At 35.2% G+C, this 27,981-nt stretch overlaps 2 protein-coding genes across 4 annotated transcripts in view; one reads left to right on the forward strand and one right to left on the reverse strand.

The window, feature by feature from the left end:
- The window catches only part of LOC124531707 (neural cell adhesion molecule 2-like), a 58,888-nt gene extending 53,463 nt beyond the window's left edge, over positions 1–5,425 (forward strand). For all 3 annotated transcript variants that reach the window (XM_047106206.1, XM_047106208.1, XM_047106207.1), the window contains 7 exons: positions 263–394; positions 628–816; positions 3,336–3,396; positions 3,482–3,737; positions 4,049–4,127; positions 4,218–4,355; positions 4,843–5,425. In XM_047106206.1, coding sequence (XP_046962162.1) covers positions 263–394; positions 628–816; positions 3,336–3,396; positions 3,482–3,737; positions 4,049–4,127; positions 4,218–4,355; positions 4,843–5,114 — 1,127 coding nt within the window. In that variant the 3' untranslated portion in view covers positions 5,115–5,425. The remainder of the gene's footprint in view (positions 1–262; positions 395–627; positions 817–3,335; positions 3,397–3,481; positions 3,738–4,048; positions 4,128–4,217; positions 4,356–4,842) is intronic.
- Positions 5,426–12,368: 6,943 nt separating this feature from the next.
- LOC124532030 (neural cell adhesion molecule 2-like) overlaps positions 12,369–27,981 on the reverse strand; it is a 115,752-nt gene continuing 100,139 nt past the window's right edge. The window contains exons 2-11 of the mRNA XM_047106656.1: positions 23,409–23,524; positions 21,273–21,477; positions 20,436–20,567; positions 20,149–20,304; positions 18,834–18,921; positions 18,536–18,638; positions 17,697–17,855; positions 16,965–17,082; positions 15,290–15,382; positions 12,369–14,946 (exon numbers count right to left, since the gene is read on the reverse strand). Coding sequence (XP_046962612.1) covers positions 14,759–14,946; positions 15,290–15,382; positions 16,965–17,082; positions 17,697–17,855; positions 18,536–18,638; positions 18,834–18,921; positions 20,149–20,304; positions 20,436–20,567; positions 21,273–21,477; positions 23,409–23,524 — 1,358 coding nt within the window. The 3' untranslated portion in view covers positions 12,369–14,758. The remainder of the gene's footprint in view (positions 14,947–15,289; positions 15,383–16,964; positions 17,083–17,696; positions 17,856–18,535; positions 18,639–18,833; positions 18,922–20,148; positions 20,305–20,435; positions 20,568–21,272; positions 21,478–23,408; positions 23,525–27,981) is intronic.

Genomic DNA, 27,981 nt, shown 5'->3' on the forward strand with positions numbered 1-27,981 from the left:
AGTTAATATTAAATGAATCGACGACGTTGGACTGTTCGATTTTAAAATTGCTGTCATGAATGCACAATAATGGCACGTAAAACTCAGCTTGTCAACTCTTTTAAAACTAAAGAGTCATCATTCCTTCTGAATACCTTAGTAATATTAATGATTGATTAAATGTAAACGTTTATAATACTCATCAAATATTGATCAAATATATACTGAAAATTGCGAAGGGTAATTAAGACATAAGATATTTTAAAGTTTACGTAATATACAGATCCATCCGAATTTGTTGATACGCCGACAGAAGTAACAGTAGACCGTGGCCGATCTATAACGCTGTCTTGTCAAGCGAAAGGCGAACCTGAACCCAGACTGCTTTGGCATAGGAATGGGGAAATTATCACAGGTAAGGACAAATCGGGCAATACTCCGGTACCAGTATTTTTTCCTCAGTATTTAAATAATTTGACATTGTTACGCATTTTGTACGCGTGTACATTCAAGCGTTCATTCTTGCGCGTGCGCTTATGGTTTATTGCCTTATATTGCCTGTTTTTAGTTTTTCCTTCACATTAAATTCAGTTATGTAATTAACTCTACTACCGTTTAATAGTAATTTGTTGTGTAACTTTGTTTCAGAGGACGTGAATCCTTCGAAATATCAAGTAATGACTAAGTATAATAGCCAAGGGTTCGAAGGTCTCTTGACAATTACATCTTTGGAACCGGAAGACAGCGGAGTTTATAATTGCGATGCGATACAGGAAAGTCCTAATTTAGATGAATGTACTGCGAGCACAAGTTTGAACATAACACTACATGTTAATTGTGGGTATTCGAAAAAAAAAAACCTTTATAAGTGTATACATATATAAGGGCTTGTGCAGTAGTTAAAGCTAGCGATGCTAATTTAGAATACAGTTTTGCCACCCTAGCTAGATTATAAGAATAAACTGTGCTAACGATGGTCATATTTCTCATTTTTGTCCGCTTTATGCATGACCAACTTTCGCCGTACTAAAGACATATTATAAAAGTAGGTATGTAATAGTTCAGACTTGAGTTTTTAATTACGAATTTCATACATATTATCTACTAACAATAATGTTAAGACATGAACTTTGGAATCTGCCTTACGCGGCACGTTGCATTAAAATAACGAGCAGATCAATTCGATAACATTAAATATAAATTTTATTTGTAACCAATCTCCCATCTATATTTTAAATGAGAACAAACGATATAAAGTCCGTTCAAAGTTTAAGAAATAAAAATAAATACACGAAAAGTTTAAAACGTTATTCTATATAGCTTTTGTAAATAAGGGGAATAAAACATATTTGCAGAAACGTTAATTCTGATAACAAAAATTCTGAGAACACCTTTGTAGCAGATTTTTTCTCAGAGGATTAACTTGATCATTTGTTTCAATTTATGTCTAAAGGCGCTTCCTATATTTGGAACTATTAAGAAGAGCTAAATATTTAAGAAATCTTAGAATAAGTTATCATTGATGTTAGCAGATGGCGCTGTTTTACTTTAAAGTACCAAAATAAATACCTAGTTATAGTAATTTTAAAGAGCTCGTATAGATGGCGCTGTACAGTATTATTTTTGTATGCAATGAACTATATATATATATACAGGGTTACAGGTTAAGTCGACCGAAATCCTTTAAGAGAGGATAGATTCCATCATTCCTAACCGATTTGACTATGGAACCCCATATCCTAAACCTAACCCTTCTCAAGTTATTGGTCTTTGAATTTTTTTTATAAAAATTACAGATTTTTTGTCGATTGCCCCTTTATTTTTGTTTTGTGTCCCAATTTTGTATTCTTTTTGCTAGTTTTGAGTAGAGGGTTAGTTGCTTTATTATTTTAAACTACAAAACTGCCAGTAACTATAAGTACCAAATGAGTCGTAGTAGACAGTCAATTGTTAAAAAAAATAATTGCAATTTAAAAAAATATTTTAAATTTAATAATCTTGTGGACTGATGAGTCAAAATTCGACCGTTCCAAATCAGAAGCACAAATCAAGGTCCAGTTAACAAGCATAGTCACGAATAGGAAGAAACGGTCCAGAAAACAAGCCAAATCGAGTAAAAAACCAAGAGCACTATGTATCGCATCTACCACGGACGAATCGCGTAAGCAGACTGAATAAGGAATTAAGGAATTACCAAAAAGCACACACAATAACAACAAAATATTTTTTGCCTATTCCTCTCGTACCTATTTACATTAAAAAATGTCCCGCTCGCAATCATTGCAGGACGATAGACGCTGCGAGCGGCTTAACGTTTGTTACTCGGGCGTCTTTGTTTAAAGATTTTTTCCAAGAATTCTAATAATACCCTATGTTATTATACCTTATCGGAAAGCTGAAGAGCCGTAGATATTTTTTAGCACATCTGCAGTACATCTGTCATAGACTTTTTTAAAGATATCTTACAAATAAAAAATATTTTTTTTAAATGTAATTATTTTTTTTAACAATTGACTGTCTACTACGACTCATTTGGTATAGTTACTGGCAGTTTTGTAGCTTAAAATAATAAAGCAACTAACCCTCTACTCAAAACTAGCAAAAAGAATACAAAATTGGGACACAAAACAAAAATAAAGGGGCAATCGACAAAAAATCTGTAATTTTTATAAAAAAAATTCAAAGGCCAATAACTTGAGAAGGGTTAGGTTTAGGATATGGGGTTCCATAGTCAAATCGGTTAGGAATGATGGAATCTATCCTCTCTTAAAGGATTTCGGTCGACTTAACCTGTAACCCTGTATATGTAGTTACATGATTTGATAAGAAATGTTAATATATATTTTCATTAATTAATTCTCTTAATTTAGACAGGCATAACTATAATACGTTTCCTTTTTTTGTATACAATGTGCAGAGCGGACAATTAACTATGACCACCTGATGGTAAGTGTTGCCATGCCATCACTGCCCGTGAATATTGGCACTGGTAAATTTACTATTATTGTATTGCTTATAACGGCAATAAGCCACCAATCTTTTAAACTAAGATGTTATGTTCCTTGTACATGGAGTTACACTCACCCTTCCAACCGGATCACAACCATCAATGTTTAGCAGAATTTTTGAGGAGATGGTCCATATCCAGATCGCTTCCACAAAGCCCAAACATCAAACAACAATAAACGCTGTAAAGATGTAATAAACCCTGTTAATTTCGATTTAATTTGAGCTAATAACCGTTTATTGTTTTGTGCATAATACATTGAGTATTATTGTCTCTGTCGTCCACTTATTGTAAGTATTTACTTAAGTCAACAGTATTTCCAATACCTTATTTGTTATTATATTCGTAGATGCACCCATGTTTGAAGATGGAAACGATACAGCTCTTGTTCCGGGGAAGGAAAATGAAAGGTACATAAAGTTCAACACAAGTTCTAGCAATTATTTGACTACATGCATTAAATACATATATTTACTCCCAACTCGTTAATTTTAGCGTGGATTTAGTATGCGCTTCAAATGCACATCCCACACCAATATATAGATGGTTTAAGGAAGATGGTGATATTTTATCCGAATACTCTAAAGACGACATAAAACTAATAGACGACGGAGAGAAAGCTGTTCTCAGTTTAGTGGCTAATGAGTCAACGTTCGGCCAACGATACCGATGTAGATCTAGCAACTTGTACGGAGAGGTTGATAAAGTTTTCGCTGTTTTAAAATTAGAGAAACCAAGGAAACCAACTGAGGTATTTTATAGTTCAAGATAAACGTTTTAATTCAGTCTTATACTTCAATCTAAATGCATACTCTACAAATTGTTTGGCAGGAACCATTATAATCTGTATTTTCATTCATATAATTTAGTAAGTTCCTCAGATACTTTAACTTTGCCTATTTTCTATTACTATTTTCTAGAAAATAAGAATTGAGTTAAGTCTCGTTTATATTAAGCGATAAATGAGTTTTATTGCAAAATACATATAGAGATTATGCCAAAGCTTGGAGTTTGTATATTACATATTAGTAGTAGTATGTTTTATTAATTATTTTTCTGTAGATAAGTGTTGAAAATGCTACACACAACGCTCTTCACTTTCAAGTCAAATGGCACGGCGAAACGCTTTTCCCAGTAGACGGTTGGTTACCATATTATTCAAATAAAATATTAATTTACTCGTTGTTTCATTGATTCTTGAACCTAATTGAAAGTGTTCCTGGTTTTTCAGAAGTACTTATTCAATATATGGAATTCAAAAGTTTATTAAAAAAGAGAGTAGGCACGCCTAGAGACGTTGATTGGAAAAAAGCAGAAGAGGCCTTGTTGAAAATAGATGGTTTTGATATTGTAGATGGTGAAGGTTCAGGTAAAATGAATACCTTTGTTATATATTACATGCAACTAAAAGTTGACTATACATATTTTTATTTCTAATTTTACATACCGCGTGTTTAATATGTAAAGCGAAAAAATATCGGTTTCATCGACAAAAATCTCGTAAAATGTTATTTTTAAATACCATTCAAATAAATGTTGAATGAGATAAAATGGCCGAGATGGCCCGGCGGTTAGAACGCGTGCACATTCACCGATTGTTTGTAATTCATATCGTAATCTGCGGTGAGGAAAAACATCGTGAGGAAATCTGCATGTGTCTTATTTCATAGAACAGCGTGGTGGAATATGTTCCAAACCTTCTTCTCAATGAGAGAGGGGGCCTTATACCAGCGGTGGGAAATTTATAAGCTGTTGTTGTTGAGTTAAATTTTACTTAAGAAAAAAATTATCACCTATATATACTTACTTAAATAATTTTTAGAGGCTTCTATTAAAGAAAATGCATATTTTTACAGGTCTTACACTAACGTTACCAGAATTAAATGAAAAAACAGAATATTGGATTCGCGTTCGTGCCTCCAATGAGGCCGGTGATTCTCTTTGGTCAGAACCAATCCTCGCTTCGACAGTTGAACAGCCTGAAGTCGAATTAGTCGAAGAAGTTGATAATGAACCCGAGCCGGTTAAAGCAGCGCAGATATCTGATGGAACATTCTATGGAATATTTTTCGCTGGTGGTATTTTGGTTGTAGCTATAGGATGTATGTTTGCTATGCGTATGGTTTGAGTCTTGTTTATATGAAAATCATTGTAATGTTAATAATCGCTTAAGTTATTTATTTGTTATTATATAAGCAATGCTTTTAAACTTGATCTTTTTATTATTAAATTAAATGGTGAACAATGGAGAAAATTTATATCTATTATATCACTTTATACTTAAAATATTCCATTTAAATATAAATCGATTCATGTTTTTATATGCATATGTGCAGCCGTGATCAGAAAATTTCAGCAATTTTAGTACGTATAATAAAAAAGTGACGACAAATAAATAAATTATTTATTTCATTCAATAAATAAACAATTTCATATTTATTTTGTATTACTTTCTATCCACTCCAGGGATGATAGGAATAATCATCACTACATAGTATTAAAAAAACTAGGCAACGCATTTTTATGCAGTTTTTTAATGTATATGTGATTCAAGTGTAAGGTTAAAATGTATAAACATATGCATAATATAGTAGAGAAACTCATGTGATGTCGTAAATAAAACACTGCTTAAACCTTACAGAATAGATCAAAATAGAATACTACAGTATAATTGTGCATCCTAAAAATCTACTGTACGGTTGGTATACGTCTATCTTTTAGGGATAGCTCATAATAAATATTTTTTATCTTATGGTTTATTTACGAAACGATTTATCCAATTAAGTACCTTAAATGCCCTTCACGGCTATTACAGTATGTAATTTAAATGAATATTTAAAATGTAAAAAGAGTGCATAGTTGGACCGGGTTACTAGTAGAAGAAATAAATAATATAAAATATAAATTAATTAATTAAGTAACAAGAACTTGAACAAAAAAAAAAAAAAACGATTTCAAACAATAGGTTACACTATTTTAAAAGAAGTCACTAAAATGATAAAAAAGGGCGTATTGTTCTATAAATAATCAACTTCCTTTTTCTACTTATTAATAGATATGTATGTAGCAGCACTGTTAAGACGCGTCGTATTGAAACAAGATTAGTCCTGAAAAGGACTGTTTTTCGCGTCGTCGTTGAAACAAGTGTAGTCCTGAAAAGGACTGTTTTTTGCGTCGTATTGAAACAAGATTAGTCCTGAAAAGGACTGTTTTTCAAGTCGTATCGAAACAAGATTAGTCCTGAAAAGGACTGTTTTTAGATTCGTTTATCTTCATCTTTCTTCAACACTTCACTACACAACACATGGCAAGTCGACACGGCGATCTTCAGTGCAGTCGTCCTCTCTTCGCGCGGCGCTCGAACGAAATGGCTGACGCGACGTGCGGGGGCGATATTTATAACATCGCGGCAGCAGATACGCGACCCGGCATAATACGCGCGCAGCTCGGCGCGTGACGTCAGCGTGTGCGAGCAAGACGGAACGATATCCTCCGTCTCTTTTATTTCTTATTATTTCTTTATACTGTTTTTTGATTGGTTAATTTATTTTGTATTTTTTGTATATATATCGGTGTAATTTTTCATTAAATCAGAGACATTCCAGTTCTGACCTCCGTCTCGCGCGGATGTCTGCCTCCAGGAAGACCGATACCCAGCTATCGCCCGCCAACGAAGCCGTAGTCGGACCCGACTACCTGCCGCCTTACCTGCTCGCCTACCTGAGCCACCGACCGACCGACCCTTGTGCGCGTAAGGGTTAATCCGCGTAAAGACTAGACTCAGTGTTTGTGCAGTTCGTGACCGGAATAAGTGTAGTGCTCCGCGAAGTTCCGTGTTAAGTTCCGCAAAGCCGCTACCCGCCTGTAAGTACACTTGTTGTAAGCAATAGGTATACACCCCATTGGGCTAGGCACACATTATTTGCCACCGAAGGGCAAATTTCGATAGGGATCACACCGTAGGCACTCACCTCCCTGCCTTCACGGCAGGGAGGCAAACGTATCGTCCAGGGCCACCACGATGGACCCTGTTGACAAATTAACGAAGGAGCAGCTCCTAAAGCTGCTCCATATGCATCTCCCGGACGCCATCGAGCGTCTCAACGACATTGCCACCCTCATAGAGGACGGAAACGATGTAGGGCCCACGCCAGGAGTCGGCAGAAGCCGGTCGCCCTACCTGACGACACCTCTCGGCTCGACCATGGAGGTCGAACCCGACAGCGATGGCGGCAGGTCTCGCGCCTCGGAGTCTGACGACTCCGACGTGGTATTCTCGGAGGCGGAGAGCGACGGGTTCGAGCCTGTCCTCTCCAAATCCGCTAAACGGAAGGCTAGGGCTCCTCAAGTCCCGCCTCCACCAAAAAAACGCCCGGCCAAGGACAGCTCGAGCTCGTCCGAGGCGTCACCCAAGCGTCCGGTTAAGCGTCCCGCGACGAAACCCAAGACGCCACCCACGCGCCCCGCGGCCCCGAAATCGCCTTCAGCGACAACGAAGGCCAACGAGGCCGAGTTAAAAAACAAAAAATCACCCGCGCGCCCCGCACCTCCGAACTCGCCTTCAGCGACACCGAAGGCCAACGAGGCCGATATCAAAACGAAACTGCCGCCGCCTATCGTCATCCAGGACAAGGCGCAATGGCCAAGGATCTCGGGAATCCTTGGAGAACGTCGCCTTCACTACACGAAGGCAAAAAACGTACAACAGGGCATCAGAGTCCAAGTCCAGGACTCAGCGACACACCGCGCTGTTACCAAATTTCTTAGGAGTGAAAACACTCCTTTCTTTACCTACGCGCTCGAAGACGAACGTCACTTGCGCGTTGTTATTAGAGGCCTGCCAAAGGAGATCCCTGAGGCAATCATCAAGGCCAGTCTGGAGAAATCGAATCTCCCCATCATTAATGTACACCGGATGTACAACCCCAGGACCAAAGAGCGATTCGATCTCGTTCTAGCCATCCTGCCTCTCTCCCCCGAGGGAAAGAGGATTTTTAACATAAAGACAATTTGCGACCTCTCCGACTTCAAGTTGGAACCTCCGCGCAGCCGAGGCATACCTGGCCAATGCCACCGATGCCAGTCGTACGGCCACTCCGCACGCCACTGCTACGGCTACACGAAGTGCGTCAAATGCTTAGGAGAGCACCTGACGGAGGACTGCGAACGCAAGCAGCCCAACCCCGAAGACCCCCCAAGTTGCACCAACTGCGGGACCAAGGGACATCCCGCGAATTACCGCGGATGCCCCAGGGCCCCGCAAATACGCGACCCAAAGGGAAAACGGCGAACCAATAGGCGCGCCCCTAGACCGACACGAGCCCGTAAGGCACCGACGCGAGCCCCTCAGGCACCGACGCGAGCCCCTCAGGCACCGACGCGAGCCCCTCAGGCACCGACGCGAGCCCCTCAGGCACCGACACAGGCCCCTCAGGCAAGCGCGACAGCCCCTCAGGCTACCCAACCCAGGGCCCCTCAGGCCACCAGTAAAGGTGCGTGGGATAAACCGTTGCCCATGGTCCGCAAGACCGTAGCGGCAGCCCCGCCACCACCACGTCACACCGCGCCGCGAACGGCAAACGGCCCGTTCAGGCAACCAACTAGGTCACGCCCGGCGGAAAGGGACGCGAACAACGTCCGCGACTTCTTCGCCATATGCAACAGCCTAGACATGGACGGCATCGACTGTTTCCTGGAAGAGTACGCAGCTAATCCAGGAAACATCGCGTACTTAATCGTTAAGTACTGGGACCTGTTCGCACAGGTCAGCGCACTCCGACACCCTTCCAATGGCCAACGCTAGGATTAAACCGCGTTCGCTAGCGTTAGTCACGTTTAACGCAAACGGGCTTATCCAACAGATCGATCTAGTTCGAGAATTCCTACGAAACCATCCCGTCGACGTCATGCTAGTAGGAAGCTAGAACAACTAGCTCACCCCAAATCATGTAACTTCACTGTCATTGCACCAATGACACCAACCAGATTCCCTCGATCGGATAACCGAAAAGACAGGCCAGACGTACTCGACGTAGCGATCTTGAAAGGCGTAACCTTACAGTTGCGCTCAATCGAGGCACTACCAGAGTTAGATTCCGATCACCGTCCGGTACTTGTCGAACTAGGGCCCGACGACCCACTTCATTATCCCTACAAAAAGATTGTCGACTGGAATAAATTCAAACAACAGATCCAGTCCGTAGACTCACAACTTTTAAAAGACATCCCAGACAGTATTGACTCCGTCGACGTTGCGAAAGCAGCTGCGACGAACCTCACGACTCACGTACGCGACATGATAGATGAGTGCTCCAGGGAGGTTCAAGTACGCCCTAACGAGCGTTATGAGCTCCCTGTAGACCTCAAACACCTTATCACGCGGAAAAACGCAGCCACGCGAGCGCATGACGCTTTTCCATCGCAGGAAAACCGGAGAAAACTCTGGGCCCTTCAGAGGGACGTCAAAGCGCGTTTCGAGGAATTCCGTAACTACACGGACGGCGAGTACCTTGGAGAAATCACGCCATCACACACTGCGTTTTGGACGATGCCGAGATCTCTCAAAGGCTCAATGGCCACTACGACCATGCCTCCGTTAATACGACCAAATCTTCCACCCGCAACAGACGACTTGGATAAGGCCGATTGCTTGGCCGACGCCTTAGAAAGCCAATGCTCCCCGAGCATTCACCCGGTAGACCCCGACCACCTCTTAAAGGTGAACGAGGCCGTAAATCGCATAAGCTCCGTGCCACCGATGGACGAGCCACTGACTCCGACGTCAGTCGACGAAATCGAAACGATCGTCAAAGCCCTTCAGGTTAAAAAGTCTCCCGGTGCGGACCGGATAACCAATAAAGCGATTAAAAGCTTCCCGCACCAAATCATTTCTCTCTTGGTGCTAATATTTAATGCCCTTCTGGCAGGATGCTCCTTTCCAGACCAATGGAAAGAAGCCATAGTAATAGGGATCCCAAAACCAGGGAAACCTAGGAATCAGCCCACGAGCTACCGACCCATCAGCCTATTGAGCACTCTCGGAAAAATATACGAGAGAATTCTACTAGCGCGAATCAAGGCCATCGTTCAGGCCAAACAGATCACGATACACGAGCAATTCGGCTTCAGAGCCGGACACTCGTGCGTCAACCAGGTCCACCGCTTAACGGAAGACATATTAAAAGGCTTCGCCTACAGTAAAGCTACCTCCACAGGAGCTCTATTCTTCGACGTAGCGAAAGCATTCGACAAAGTCTGGCACAATGGTTTATTATATAAACTACACTCACTAGGGCTGCCAGACAGACTCGTGCTCACCATACGAGACTACTTGACGAATCGCACCTTCCGCTACCGAGTTGAAGGAACCCTGTCCTCACCTCGCCCTATCAGGGCAGGAGTCCCTCAGGGCTCCGCGCTATCTCCCATTCTTTACTGTTTATTCACCAACGACATTCCGAAGGCCACTCCAATGGTCAACCTAGCCCTCTTCGCGGACGACACCGCACTCTATACGACCTCAACCTCGACTAAGGTCATCACAAAGAGACTCCAATCCGCAGCCAACGCACTAGGCAACTGGTTTAGGAAATGGAGAATCGAAGTTAATCCGGAAAAAAGTGTAGCAGTACACTTTAGTAGAAACCCCAGTTACATAAAATGGAATCAGGGCCAACCGGGAGACATTAAAATATTCAATAAACCGATACCGTGGAAACCGGAAGCGAAATACCTGGGGGTCACCCTAGACAGTAGACTAACTTTCAAATCCCACGTAACTAGAGTCCGAAACAAAGCAGCGTTCGTACTAGGAAGACTGTATATGATGTTATGCGGGCGGAGTAAAATGTCCCTTAGAAATAAGACGACACTATACAAAGCCTGCATTCGTCCTATCATGACCTACGCGAGCCCTGTCTTTGCTCACATCAAGGCGACGCAAATCAAAAGATTGCAGACCGTTCAAAATAGATTTCTCCGCATTGCCACGGACTCGCCGTGGTACATCCGTAACGTAGATCTCCATAAGGACTTCGACATCGATTCGATCGCGAAGCATCTCAAAATACTATCGACGGCGTATTTTGAGAGAGCTAAAGAACACAGCAATCCGCTGATTGCTCAATCGTGCCAATACACCTCTCGAAGAGGTAATATTCCGAATAGACTCAGGCGACCTATGCACGTCCTGAACGACACAGACGATAGCCTCACTATCGCAAACAAACCATTTGTAGGGAATAATAACACACTACACACCACACACCCACAGCGTTTCCGCCGGCGGAAACGAGGACCCAGTTATGCGACGTCTCGGAGGCGGCCGAGACGTCAGTAAATTCACTCAGTGCTAGAATCACTCCCCACCGATTTCGTTCTGAGCCGAGGTGCGATCTCATAGGAGACACCCTCAGGACGAACTTTAGTTTTAATTTAGTTTTAATTTAGAGCCCCGCGCTCAACCTCAGGGCAGGGGACATTAGTTCTCGCCCGAAAGTCAGGTGACGCTGTGAAGGCCAGTAGGGCCAACAGCAATACACAACACAAAAAAAAAAAAAAAAAAAAAATCATTAAATCATTCCTTCGACCACTCATCAAGAGTTTTATTCAAGAGCCTCAACTCCCCTCTAAATGTATATACTCGTGTATCTATGAATTTACCTCGCAATACTTATCTAAGTAGGTATCTACCCACTTTAAATCTGACTCACCACATATCGATGAATGATCAAAATATTTTTTAGAGTTCTCTTACGTAAAATGAAATGAAAAACACAGACTACTAAAACTTGAAGGAAAGACCTAAGTAAACTTTTTATGGCTAACATTTGACAACTAAAGCCTAAAATGCGAAGCCATGGGCATCAGTTAGTATGTCATAAAATATATGTATCGGACGTCGATAAACGGCTCACTTAAAAGTAATTGCTTAAAATTTTGAAAAACGAGGAAAATAAAAGTGGTAAAATTATAGTAATTATTTACACAACCAATGCGCAAATTACCTTGGGAACTAAGATGTTATGTTCTTTGTGCCTGTGAACTAGCTTACTCTATCTTCTAACCAGAACATAAAAATACTAATTCCAACTGGTTACCACCAGTGCATATATGATGAGTGGGCGGTAACCATAATCTGAGGGCAGGCTTGATGAGCCAGTTTAACCATAGCTCCACAGGATAACATCTTACTTCCCAAGGTAGTTAACGCATTATAGCGCATAGACCTCTTGATAACGTCATTTTTAATTGTATTTTTTTAGTGAAAGTTCTGGCTTTATTTTTTTAATTATTTTTTTCGTATTCTATTTTACTAACTTATAATAAATGTTCTTAATTATATAGATGATGATAAAAGTAGGTAGAAATAAAAAAATTGAACATTTTATAAACCACCTTTAATATCAGCAGAATCAGTGTATGTAATGTAATTAACAATTTGTTTACATTAAGAGCGAGATAACCATTGACATATATACATTCACATAAAATATTACGGTAATTGAAACTGCTCAAAGGAAGTACGATGTGGGAACAACAGTGTTTACTGCCCCTATGGGACTTGGCGGACCTACGCGCTTTTTAAGCTTAACAACAGAAATTCGTTTATTAAATTCCTATATATATATATATCATTCATAAAAACGATAATATATAATACCTAGTATGTAGAAAGTTAAACGCAAAATAGAAGAAATTCAGTCTTCCTGTATACACTATCTATAATTGAATTACACCTTTTAATATAATATTTTATAAAATTGACGGAAATTTTAATTAGTGTCGAATTTAAAATCAATTATCAATTATAAAAGTCATCCCGTACGATTCGATTACCACTCAATAATTAGTAAACCTTTTCGCTTATTGAAAATTTCAAGTCACATACGCTATCATTTAAAATCCAATACAAATATTAGGTACGAAGGGTATCAAAAGCGGCAAAGCGTACTCTGGTTTGAAGTAATTAATATTGTCATCGTCTAAATTTAGTTAGAGTTTTAAATTTTTAACATCAAATAATAACACCCTAATATTAAAAAAAGATAAATATAATCAGTGCAATCCTAAAACATATGACGAAAATTGTGTTTATGGTGATCGAGTGAAGTAGCTGTTTCGCGTGGTTTTACCCGCGGTACTTGCTCGCCGTCGAAGGTCATAGCGAGAAAAATGCCCTACGAAAATGCATCGACAGATGCTGAGATAATCGCGTTCAGATAAAAATTTAATTTTACAAAAATATAGGTGATGTCTGAATGACGTGTATGTAGCAATACAAGATTTAAAACAAATATATTTATATACATACAAGATAAAGGCTGTAAAACTGGAGCGAAGTTATAAAGATTTCAGATACTTATCTGTTATAGATTCTTGATTGTTATTCTAATATAGGAATTGACTGTGATTTGTTCTTTTAATAATTTTCGCGTTTGTCAATAATTAAAAAGTGATTAATACAAAATCTGATATAATCAACCGCCATAAGCACAATTTTATACTAGTCGCACATAGGTATTCATTAAAAATACTATACAATTAAACATTATAAGCGAACAACATTTAATTTTATATTTACATTGCGACCACAAATCAAGCAGAGATTACAGTCTGCTTCATAACCTGCTACTACTATACTTTGATACTTATATCTTAAGGGTAATGATAGTCTGAGTACTGCGAAACGTGTAAGGTGAAGAAAAATAAATTTGATACATAAAAGACATTCGTATGAGATCTATTTACTATTTTAAATATTTCCATTTATATTATTTACGCTAGCAAGAATACATATTAAAAAAACAATAATATTACAATAACGTAGAAGCTTATTGTCTATTTTTTTTTATGTAAACACTGACATACGGGAAACAACAAACACATTTTATCAATCTTATATAGCGAAAGTCACGATGTGGACGAAATGTATTTTTTAAATTAGCTGCTTTACATATTTTTTTGAAATCAAATATTTTAAACAGGACTGTATATTAATGTCATTTTTTTAATATTTCCAATAGTTATGTTTATTTATAAAAATGTTTAAGACAGTACGCACACGTGCAAATAAACTTTCATTTTGTTTCAGACACACCAAAATACATACGAATTGCAATACATTCAGCATTTATACTATGAACTCGTAATTTTGGTCTTCGATTTTTATAGCATGTGTTTAAAAAAGCGAAATTATTGTGATTACATTGAAGTGAAGCAAAATTCCTTCTGCTCGGTCACGTATAATCGTGTCTTATATTTTTGTTATAATAATCATAAAATCTTAAATTATAACATAGACACATCAATAGAGTGAACATCTTTATAAATTTAAACACACAATATCTTAAATAATTAAATTTTCTATCTACGGTTGCTTGGAATGTTTTTCAATTATTTAAATGTGTTAACGGCTAATAATAGTGTCTTAATAATAATTATATAAAGTCTTGTGTATATGTTTTAGGATCATTTTTAATGAGGCGCGAATATTGGTTACCATTTTAATTCCAATGTGTCAAATAGTTTGCGATGTCGTCAAAATCATATAACTTAAACATTAAGTTCAACGAAATGAATGAAATCTTTTCAGATTATCTTTTCTAGAAAGCAATTATTGGCGGATAACATCGAATAGCCGATCGAGCCTTCAGATCTTCCAACGATAAATACATAATATAACATAATCATCAAACGGAATTATTTACAGTAACACTACAACATCGCAATTCATATCGCTCTAAGAAATAAGCTCGATCCTTCATAGTGAAATTAATAACAACGCGCAAACAACGTGGCGCCGAACAGGAGGACGATGGACACCACCAGCTTGACGGCGAAGCTCGTCGAGGGTGGCGGCGACACTTCCACCCACTCCGACGTGCCGGCTGCGTTGCGCGAGCTAACGCGCACGTGGTAAGTCGTCTTGTTGGCCAGCGGACCCACAGTGAACAATGTATCTGAAGATATACAAGTGACAAGAATTGAATACATTTGATTAACGTTTTTTCTCCAAAATGGCGAGCGAGTGATTTAAATCCTATTTCATTCGTATTTAGGTTCTTAAATCCTAGTTATTATTACAATTTGTTCATTATTGTGTTAAGTGCATCCGACATTATTATCAACACTTTGTGCCTCAACGACTTTGACGAGCAAAAGCATTCCCAAGTTTTATCATTACCTAATAATATAGATCGGCCATAAAATCTGCCAAAAATAAATAGTTGTAAACATGTTAAAAGATAATTCCATAAAAAAGTTGTGTTATTTTAGCAAAATAACGCAACACTTTGTAATTACCGTTAGGCCATACAATATCAACTTTGAATTCTGTGGCTGCATCCCAATCCGCGGGATAATTTTCTTGGAATGGAACGAGCTGGAATGAATAACCTGTAAACATAAAAATGTCATAGATGTACTACCATTCAGTAAAATTTCATATAAGTATACGTATTTATGATAAATGTAGAAAAATAATAATTAGTTATTGCAAATATGTTAATGTTATTTATTACTAAAACAATTGTTAGGCTTTTGAATTGTTACATCTGTTGACTTTAGTGTAAACCTAAATATTATAACAATACTTAAGATTATGCGTCTTTGCTTCAAAATCGCCTGTAACAGCCACAACAGTCGAAAATTGCTTCAGTTGATCTAATGCACTCATTTTGGTACGTTTTGCTTGAGGTTCACTACTCATACTGACTACTTTCTTGTAACAAATGCTTGTAATTTTTTAGCCCCATCAGTCGAGATGGCCCAGTGGTTAGAACGCGTGCATCTTAACCGATGATTGCGGGTTCAAACCCAGGCAAGCACTGCTGATTCATGTGCTTAATTTGTCTTTATAATTTATCTCGTGCTCAGCGGTGAAGGAAAACATCGTGAGGAAACCTGCATGTGACAAATTTCGTAGAAATTCTGCCACATGTGTATTCCACAAACCCGCATTGAAATAGCGTGGTGGAATATGTTCCAAACCTTCTCCTCAAAAAGGAGAGGAGGCCTTTAGCCCAGCAGTGGGAATTTACAGGCTTTTGTTGTTGTTGTATGCGTCTTTAACATTAAATGTGTTTAAGTATTTGTAAGTATTGTTTAATAACTTAATATAATGTTCTCGTCCTTTTTTCGAATAGCAACGCCACAATTAAAAAATACGACTTCACATAAAATTAAAAAAATAAATAAAATAAAAATTTTATTGCAGATCCTTCAAATTCTTCAATATACATATATCTAAAAGGTTAAATTCAGACGAGTTCAAAGTCAGAATTTAGTAGATTCTTGTACTTTCCATTAATCACTCAGTGAAACCTACAAGTGTTGAAATAATTTCTAACAATTTAATTTACTTAATCGTACTGGAGCTGCGTGTTGGATTACGCTCAGTATTCTCTTTAACAGAAAAGGCCTTTGAACGGCGATGGAGCAAATAAGGACGATATTTAATCAGGGCTTAGTTTAAGGCTATTTGTATGAACATATTATAACATCTGAATTTATGTTATGTAATCTTTACAGAATGCTTAGTTCATATATCACTGATTTATTTTGAGTATATATGTAAAGGTATAAGAACACGACCAGTAAAGGGCCCACTTCTAAGTATACCTTTTCTCTCATTAAAATATGAAGATATAAAAATACATATGCTAGAATTCCACAACATAGCAAGTTTTCTCACGATATTTTTCTTTAACGTCAAGCGCATTTATTGCACATTATATGTGTCTATTATAAACACGAAGACGAAAGATGGTTGATAGAATTTAAACCTACAATCTCTAGCTGAGATATATTTAATTAATCTATTGGGCATATATATCTATTGGTTAGAAATTGTTGGCAATATATTATAAACTAATCCCAACCTTAAATCTTAATAAAAGAAAAATATAAATTACGTTTGATTCAAATTTTTGATTCGTTAATATACCTTATTTATATTTTGCTTCATTTAGATATTTACCGATAACCGTGAGATTTTTGGGGTCAGGAGACTTGTCTTCTTCTTCAATCGCCATATTGCACGTCGAGCAAGTGACGTTGAAAGTCATCTCAGATGCCGTGGCGTACATGAAATTCACCTGAAAACCATACCAACATGTGACGGTGGGATACGAATCTGGGGATGAAATATATATTTTTTAAATATTAATATTGTATGGAATAATGTGAGGTTACTTTTGAGATATGTTTCTAGTCTAAAAGTCACATACAAAAGCATATGGTTGTACTTTATAGTGTAGATCAAAACACAGGATACGACAAGAAAGAAAAAAAGTTAAGATTTTTTTTTAATATTAAGATATTACTACTAATTTACGAAAGTATAATCGAAAATATTTCTTGTTTGCGTAATAAAGCTTTATGAAACTTCTGTAATACCAAACTTTAACAAAACATGTCAGTAATGATTAAAAAAATTACAAATCTACAGTTATAAAATGATAACTTTTACTCAAAAAGTAATAGTTACAATACTTATCAACTTCGATAAAACTTTTTGTATTAAAAATCTGGTAGAAGACCATTTTGGAGGGTAAACTTTGGATATTGAAACCACTGATAAAAAGTATTCGATGAAAATGAAAGAGGGTTTCATAACAAAATTACATTTGATAAAGTAACAGGCATCAGATATTAATTAAATGAAAGATGAATGTAATTATTAGTAAAAACTAAATATTCTCAAACTTACGGAGTCTGGTGGGTTTGGTTTATTTCCCAATTGGACGTCAAAGACAATCGAGACATGGCCCATGTCGTTGGAAACAGAACACTTATATTCGCCCAGGTAGCTCTCGTTATATACTCTCAGCTGTAAGACTGATGTGGTACCATCGGCAGAGTTTAAGACCTGAAAATTAATTTTACATGATACATTAATATTTAATTTTAAACATAGTACCCGTTGGTTTTAATAAAACATAATCAAATCACATCAATATAAATGATACAACTAATACATTGATCTAGTCTGTATATATGCATATATTATTAAAATTTTGTGTTTACATAATTAAATTTGAGACGACTTATATATTATTATATTCATTTATATTTATATGTGTAATTGTTCATTTATTTTATTAGTATATATATTTATGTATATATGTATGTATGTTTATTTATATATGTATTATTGTATATATTAGGCACCACTACCTTTTCGCTGCACAATTTCCCTAAATCAAAGGTTGTCTGGCAGAAATCGCTACTTAGCGATAAGACCGCCTTTTTGTACATTTTAATTTAATATTTTTGTTCCTTGTAAAGTTTATTGTTTGTGGTGTACAATAAAGTATATTCTATTCTATTCTATTCTATATATATTTATATATGTAATATATCTATGCTATAGTTCTGTGATCAGCTGAGTGTGGAAAGCCAACGCTGATTTTACCTTCATGAGGAGCATAGTAGTCAAAGACTAGTGTTTAAGGCTTGAAACTTATAAAAAGTAACTATAAATTAAAGAAATAAAATGAGGTTTAATACCCTTTTATTTTTTTTTTAAATATAAAAATAAGCACTTACTGTTTCTTCGTCTTCAATTGCATCTCCATCGAAACCGTTCTGACGCCTGTTCCAACGGAAAGTAGGAGGAGGGCTCGCAATAGCACTGCACGTAATATTTTTGCTAGTGTACAAAAGAATAATAACGTTAGACGATTTCTTTGAATTTATAAATAATACAATAGTATATATTTAAAATAAGAAAAGTATATTGACGTTCATTTTAGTACGCCGAGCACGTAGCGAATATATTCCTTAATTTCATGCATTTTTGTATTTATATAAAGGGCAAATGAGTGTGTTTTAGTGTCAGACTTACGTTTTGTTCACAATAGCGTAAACCTCTTCGCTGCTATACTTGGTATAGTAGACCTCATTAGTATCGTGGTTCACGATGACAGGTTTATCTAAAGTTTAACATTTAAATCAATGGTCAAATTTATAAGAAGCATAGAGCATAGTTATAAGAAAATAATAAATACACTTTTTGACCGTATTTCTTACATATGTTTTCCTTAAGATCAGATTTCAATCACTGGTTAATTTTAGCCAAGATTAACACAAAAAATATATTCTAATATTTTATTTTTATGTTAAAATATTAAGCGGATGAAAAATTTCTCTAAGTTTTTGTCCAACCACAGCTCGTGATAAATTATTTTTAAGCTCTAAAGCTCTTAAATACCATCTGTGTGCAGTTGAAATTGTTAGAGCTAAGATAACTTTTTATAGAGCAATCAGCAATTGTTCTTAAAAAGATTAACGTACATGATTTTTTTATTAAATAAACTTTATTTACAAGTGTAATTAAGCACCAACGTTTCAAGAAATATTTCATTTTACATACATTACATTTAATTTGAAATAATTCGTCATTTTTTTTCAGTGTTTTATTCCTGTCTTTTTGCAATATTATAAATATTATACATATATTTTTAATTACAACTAGTAATTACAATGATTGCCTGAATGAATGAACTAACTTTAACTAATTCAATTTCAAAGATGTTTTTGAACGAGCCTTTTAAAATAATCAAAAACATATTTGTTACTTGATGGTAATTTTCGTTCAGACGAATGAAAACGTTCCCTGTCTGGTGTCGGATTGTGAACTTTAAAACTTTTCTTGGCGAATCTTAATAAAACTTTTCGCATTTGACTTTATGGTTCCTAATTAATTTTTCCTATTTAAATTTTACTTAAGTCTCGACCAAGTTTGTTATTACTTATACTGTTATAAAATTATTATTATTATAATATTGTACTTTCGTCGTTTTACTCGGTTAATTGTAAATACTTACTCAGTCATCTTTTAATAGTCCGATGTCTTTCAAAAACTTGTTGAGTTTTAGTATCTTTATTATTTGACTAATAAACACAAAAAGTATTTACTTAAATTACGGGATTTATTTGAAATTACAGGCTATATTATGATTATGTGATATTATGTACCAATGATTATATTGGATATGATTATATTATATATGCCTCTGGATAAGGTTGATGGACACTTTGTGGTAGTCAGATTTCATAACGATCAGTTCAGTGATTTAGTAACAGATTCAGTAACAGAAAAACGGATAGTTTCAAATTTACAATATGTAATTCAGTATTGATCAAATGGTTTCACTTACGCTGTACGGTAAGAAAAACACGTTTGTAGGTGTAATAGGACAGCGCCTTTTGTGTCACCTTACAAGTGTACTCTCCGGTATCTTGATGAGTCAAGTTCCTGATTTCCAATTGATGGTTGTCTTCCCTTTTCCTTACGATATATTTCTTATGATCATCTAAAATCATTTTGTTAATGTTAAGGATTTTAGAAAATTAAAATTTATTGAAAATTTGGAACACTATTTGAGTTGAATTGACAAAAGATAAATTGATTTCATAAGGACGGAATTTGCGTTTGAGTACGTACCGACAATAGGCACTAAATCCTTGTACCATTGCACAACGGGTTTTGGGTAACCTTTAGCTATGCAATCGAGTTTTGCTGATTTCGACTCCTCTCCTATGAAGCTATCTTCCTTTACGCTCAAATTAACTTTTTCTGAAAGTGTTGAAAATACACATCGTCTATTATACACACAGTAATACAATCAATGTAATTAAATCATGGAAAAAATAAATTTAGTATTACAGAATGAACACGTCTGACGGCTGGGCAGGAGGCAAATCTTTATAGGAGAACGTTTTAGAACATGAACCATTTTACGGGGACGAATTAACGTAGCAGAATTTCGTTATAAACGTTTTTTTTTTTAAATTACGTATCAAGATTGAAGAGCAATAAAAGTTAACTAAGAATTATTTATAAGTCTAGCACATTAAGCCACGTTATTTACAAATATAGATACGAAAAAAATTTTAACGTTTCAAGATTTCAAACTTATGTCAATTCTCTGAAACTTCTACAAAGTCTTAGCTTTGTATTAATTAATACAAGTTACTAGATATACGTAACATCAAATTAACGTGTAATGGTATCAGGATCTTTTTTCCATGAAATTTCACTTCCAGTTCTTGATAAGACCTTATTATAATTCCTTATCGACGACAAGAGACGCCATTTTACATTCTTCAGCTTTAGATCAACAATGTTTAATGATCAATTATACGTATTAGGCATGTCTGTTAGAAAGTAAAATTTAATCTTGAGTTGAAACGTCATTAATTACTCGGAATATTTATTTAAATTTATAATTCATCGTATACTACGTTACATAGGAAAGAATAAGCATAGTGTTTTACTCACCACCTACAAGAATTTCCAGTTTTTCACTGAGAGAACCGGCTTTACAGGTCCAGTTACCGCTATCTTCTATCTTGGTGCTATGGATGATGAGTGGCACAAGGCTACTGACTAGAGTTTCGTTTTTAGGCCGTTCCACATAAACCCTAGTATTCTTGACAGAGCGTCCTTCAACAATATTGCCGGAAGGCGAGTACCATACGATTTTCTATGGAAAAAGAATTGATAACAATTAGTCATAGCGAGCTTGTGTTAGTGGCATTTGGTAAAATATTTATACATTGGACGAATTGAATTAAAGTTATTCATCGCGGGCGATCTCCGTCACAGCCAGCCAATCATAACTCAGGTCGAATATATCGAACCGCACGTCCTTTGTTATTTTTTCAAAATAAAATATATACATATTTTGATATCTCTGAAACTACTGATGCCAGCTTTGACATGATTAATCTTCTAAATACCGTTTGATGAACGGTACAATATCAATATTTTTTTGTTAATGAAATTTGTTTTTCATTGTTTTATTGAATTTTAATGTATCGTCCTTGGCGTGGTCAACAGTCTTAAATATTTTATTTCGAGTTATCCGATTCCCAGTTTTCATTGAAAAGTCATTTTTAACTGTAAACTGTAAAGAATTACTGAATATAACTCGCATGCTGCCTATTGTTTGTACAACTATAATTGTATAAAGTTTCTACTTCATTGTGATCGATGAGGGAATGAAAAATATAAAAACATATAAAAGAAAACAACGCAATTCTTTATAAAGTTTAAAGCACTCATTATGTCATTAATCGTTTCTTATGATCTAGAACTGTTTGAATTTGATTCCAATATCACACCACATTAAAAAAATTACATACAAACATTAATTTAACAATATGATCGAGTCGAGACGGCCCAGTGGTTCGAACGCGTGCATCTTAACCGATGATTGCGGGTTCAAACTCAGGCAAGCACCGCTGATTCATGTTCTTAATATGTCTTTATAATTCATTTCGTGCTCAGCGGTGAAGGAAAACATCGTGAGGAAACCTGCATGTGACAAATTCATAGAAATTCTGCCACATGTGTATTCCACCAACCCGTATTGGAACAGCGTGGTGGAATATGTTCCAAACCTTCTCCTCAAAGGGAGAGGAGGCCTTTAGCCCAGCAGTGGGAATTTACAGGCTGTTGTTATAACAATATGATCGTACGGACAATAATCAAAGGTACATTAAGAAATAATTATTTGTGAGTTCTAAATTCGTATTTCCTGTTTATAAATTAATTCAAACTGTGGTAGTTGTAATGGGATTAGAAATTGAATTTAAGTAATATTTTAAAAGGAAAAAAGGTATATTTTATGAAACGGAACCAGGATTCATTATAAAGACAATAACAAAACATTCAAAAATTATGCAAATCGAATAGGGAACTTAAATTGAAATTTCGTATAATATATTTTTTTGCAATTACGATCAACGAATTAGTATAAAAAGAAACGAAATAAAATAATAATAACCCGTCGTGTTCAAATAATTGAAGTGGTTATTTTATCTCTAAAATAAATGTTGTGTATGCAAATTGGCTAAAATATGAAAATCGTGACGACTGGAAACTTTGTGGGCCATGTAAACCAATAGGAGTTAAATGTCATGATATATACGTTTTTTAATTTTTTTTTATACCTGAACTTATATTATATGCGAAGCAAAATTAGTAATAGCAAGTAAAAATAAAATGAAAAGAAAAACATAACAGTTAACAGTAGTTAAGTAGAGCAAAAGCACTTTTAAATTAAAAAAAATAATGGCATATACGTGAATACTGGCAACATGTCTCCTTAGGCACTTTGTTAAACAGAATTTATTAGGCGCGTGAAACGTGAACTCGACAATTTTGTTGAAAGTAAAAAGTTTCCCCTTTTTATTTACATATATAGGATATACGTGATTGTTGTTCGAAGGGATCGTGTGAATATAATTGACCTTTTTTCGAGAATATATTGGTAAATTTGAATTAAAACTTTACAGGAAATTATATGAAAGGAAGAAGTATCATCATTTCTATACTTATTATAGTGCTGGTTATATGTATATTATAATGTCATTTTATATATTTATTATATTATTAATCTCATGACCGTACCTCAGGCAAATTCAGTCCTTTGCAGTAAATTGCTTTCTTCTCGCCGACATTGTAAACTGATGATCTTGCCATGACCTGCAGGAAAGGCGCCCCATCGTCTATTTCCGCTGTCAAGACTGAAACAAACGTGTAGTTTTGAATTATTGTTCGAAAACGCAACAATAACGAGATTCAACTAAAGCAGAATTGGAGAATATTTGTTACAGAACATTTCATCTGGCGACAATGACTGATCCATTTTACGCCTTAAGAGATAATACCTATTAAAACAATTTTTATTTATCTTTTTTGTTTGATATATATACTGACTTTACTATTGCGAAATGGCACATTATATATAGTACATGGATATTAACTGACAACCTCAGGCGGTATTCATAATTAATTTTTTGTGAAAAAAAAATCATGAAATATGCATATGTCCAATGAAACTGCTACACAGTAAAATAAGGTTTGAACCTCTCAAGTTGATGAATATACATTGGTCTATGTATGTTGTTGCACGAGCAAGTGTGAACTGTATTATAATATCGATTATATAATTTATTCTTATTACAAACAATAAGAATAAAAACATCATTGCATTCATACGTTAATGAATACTAGGTAAATGAATATTGAAGCCTTCGTAAAAAATGTTACAATAAACGAAAAACGCACTTTTGTATTATAATTGATGGTAGAGAACAACATAACATGTCTAGTTAAAGTATTTTATTTTTCTCATATTTTTACGGATATTTATGGTCCATTAAAATAATAGGCGTAGTGGTCTCGCATAAAAATACTGTTTTAACGTAAAAGAATCAACTTTGTATTACTTGTTGTACTCGTTTAGTTGAATACTTCTTCCTTTGATTTTTTGTAGACATTTTTGAGGTTTACAATTCTGTAGAACATTATTTTCATCTATCTAGCCCCTACTAGATAGATGAAAATAATGTTCTACATTCATCCAGCATTTACAATGTAAGCGCAAAAAAAATTATAAATTTTCGACATAACATTAGAAACTTATAATTATTAGTGTTACTTAACTATATTGTCTATGTATTATATACAAAAACCTTTACAACTTGCGTACAAATGGACATAGACAAAACGACTTTGTTTTATACTATGTAAAGAAGACTTAATCCTAATAATTTAATATCATTTCTGATATTATATATTACAAGATGTCTTGAATCATATGCGATCTACAGCCGAAAATATAGAATACAGCGTTGAGCAAGTAAATCAGTGCATGTTAAACATGACTAACGTATGCGAATATTGCCGTTGCTTTTACCGACCTAGTCATAGCGAACTATAAATAAACACTTTAATTTCCTCCCATGTTTTCATCTTTCTTAAAGTTTATTCATGAACAGAAGGCACGTTTTAAAAGAAAATACTTTTTCACAATCTAGTTTAGAATTAATTAAAAATCATTAAATTAGATTTTCAAAAATAAATTAAATTCAATCACAACAGAATTTTTTGAATCTAGTTTTGTTTATATTCCACATATATTCCATTTAGTTAAATTATGTAAAACATTAGTCCACAATTTTAGCAACGCGGCAACCTCTCAAAGTTATATGGGACATTTAAATACCGATATAAGAAGATAACTTAGTGCCGTTGTTGCGAAAACTTGCTAAATGTTTGTATAAAAACATTAGGAATACGAGAAGTGCTGAAGAGACTTGAACGCGACGGTCACAAAGTACAAAACTTCATCTTACTGTTGAGTGGCGTCCATTAGCAAGTTAAGATTTGTATTGGAGATTTAGTAGAAAGCTTAGTTACCGTTTACAACGACAACATTAAGGGTTGAATTGAGTATAAATTTATACAATGGAATTTAAAATGTAAATATAGAATTATAAATCCTCTCCGGTCATAATACAACTACGGCTTTAGTAAAAATCACTGATGATATTTGCATGATTTAAGACAAGCGTCAGCTCACTATTTTGAAATTACTCGATTGATAAAAAAGCGTGGAGATAATACCTGTTGACTTTCAAGCAGGATATATTAATCTAAATATTTGTAATAACTAACATGACTGTGTATTTTTTAAATGTTGAAAAAGAGTAACTACTGAATTTCTTGCCGGTTCTTCTAGGTAGAATTTACTTTCCGAACCGGTGGTAGCTTCTCTTAATTGTAAAATGACGATTTAAAAGTTTATTTTGATTTTGATGTCAGTAATGCTTTTAATAGCGTAGATTTTGACATATTTCTTGCCATATTGCGTTCCTTTAACATATCTACTTTAATGATTGACTGGTTTCACTCTTACTTGCATGGTCGCCGGTATCGAGTGCGGCTTAACGACACTTTTGTACCGTAAGGTGGCGTGATGTCTCCACTCCTATTTTCACTTTTTATTAATACCATTACTTAATATATTTTTTCTTCCTGCCACCTGTATGCTGACGATCTCCAGATTTACATGCACACAAGCTTAGAAGATCTGCCTAGTAAGATGGGTTCCATAAATAAAGACCTCGAACGTATCAATGGAACAGAGAGTTTGGTTTGCAGTTTAATCCATCCAAATCGCAAGCTATAATATTATTGTTTATTATTAAATATAAGTCAACAGCTTATTTCGCGGATTAATTGCTCGAATGTGCCGCAAATTACTTTTGCCAATGTCATTATCCCCTACAGTGAAACAGTCAAGAACTTGGGTATAACATTTGATAGTTTTGGTCGTGGGATCCACAGATATGTGAAGGGCTCAAGTGGCTTCCCATACGTCTTCGCAGGAGTATGCACATATTATCTCTTCTATATTCAATATTATTTACTCTTATTCTCCCTTTGTATTTGAATAGAAAACTTTGAATTTCTCTGTGACTTCCACAATAGATAGCTTCGTTCCAGTGAACGTCTTACATTGAAAATTCGCAATCACTCCACTGCTTATTACAGCAAGTCCTTTTGTATTGAAGCAATATCCTTCTGTTACACATTAGACATGCGAAATCACTTGAATCTTTTAAACATACAGTTAAGGACTATTATTTAAGACTTTAAGTTTGCTGTCATTTACATTGTCAATAGCTATTCATATTTGTATTCGATTGTACTCGTACATAAGTTTATGACATGCTGTCGATAATGTGTATGTATGTTTGTATGTTTATACAGTTCGATATATATGTATATATGTATTTGTGTAGTGTACTTATCTTATTTAGAGTAATAATTTGTGTATAAATATAATTCCAAATAATATTTAACCTCTGTGCTGTAGGTACATCCGCTCTCCGTTTTTTTCACATTAACTCCTTCACGCTGGTTGTCTGGAAGAAGTTCTCTTTAGCGATAAGACCGCCTGTTGTACATTTCTTATTTTTATATTGTGTAATTTATTGTAAGTATATTTTCTTGTGTGTGTACCATAAAGAGTTATTATTATTATTTTAAATTAATAACAAAATACATTTTCTCAATTCACAAATATATTCTGTATGTATAGAAAGGCATGATTCAGTATGATCGAGTCACGTTTCAATAGATATTTGGATTAATGTTCAGACCGTACGAATCGACTTGGTTTAGTTCTATAAGGTCGTATATTTATGCGTTGTGCATTTTTGTGTTACAGTTCTTCAATTTACAGTGCCTCTAGCCCTTCCAATAATTTACACCAAATTATTATTACTGAAGAAAAATTAAATGGTAACAGTACCCATCATAATTTAAATAGTTATACTTTAAAACCGTTATGCAATCTTTTATGAAAAAAATATTAAATTTGATCTGATTTCTATTTCCTCTTTTAGAATAAACGCAAATGTGCTATTTTGTATATTGGATCAGAAGTTAGTTGATAAAAAAACAATTACGAATTTTAATTAAGTAAACATGTTTTAAGTTTAATGAAACGTTTATTTGAATCATGTTGTTGTGGATTAATCATTTTGTTCCGTACATATTTAAATACATAATTTGGGTATAATTTTTATGTCCGAATTTCCTTAAATAAATTATATGTGATTTTGCTTTAAAATCGGACTTGTTCATGTCAATTCAAAGACTCTGACCATTAATTATTTACTACTTGGCAAATGGATTTAAGGTGCGTGAATAATCTGATTTGTATAAGGTTTATACATTGTTATTGTACATGGTGCCAAAATATGATGTGACCTTAATTTACACACCAAAATGTTCTTGCAACAGCTCATTGCATGTGCATATTAAGATATTTAGGTATTAGTAATATCACAATTGATAGGTTAGGCGTTTAAGCTATGGGTATCCGATATAATTGTATATGTTTGCCTTATTCTGTAATTAAAAGTTCTCTCCTATTCTGGTTAGTCACAATATATTTAATCGATCACTTAAATTAGTTTATTTTAGCAAATGTCTTGGGAAGGAAATGCTACAACGAGAGTCTGCTCATGGAGGCTGACATGTTATTACATAGTAAAATACGGATGTGATGATGGAGCTTTTAAAGGTAGATAACCTTTTTAATCGCTACTATTAAAGCGCTAGCTGAAAACGATTATTTAGTTTGATAAAAAACGACCAATAAAAATATATGGTACACTTAAAAAAA

This window comes from Vanessa cardui, chromosome 8, assembly GCF_905220365.1.
Source record: "Vanessa cardui chromosome 8, ilVanCard2.1, whole genome shotgun sequence".
Taxonomy (NCBI): Eukaryota; Metazoa; Arthropoda; class Insecta; order Lepidoptera; family Nymphalidae; genus Vanessa; species Vanessa cardui.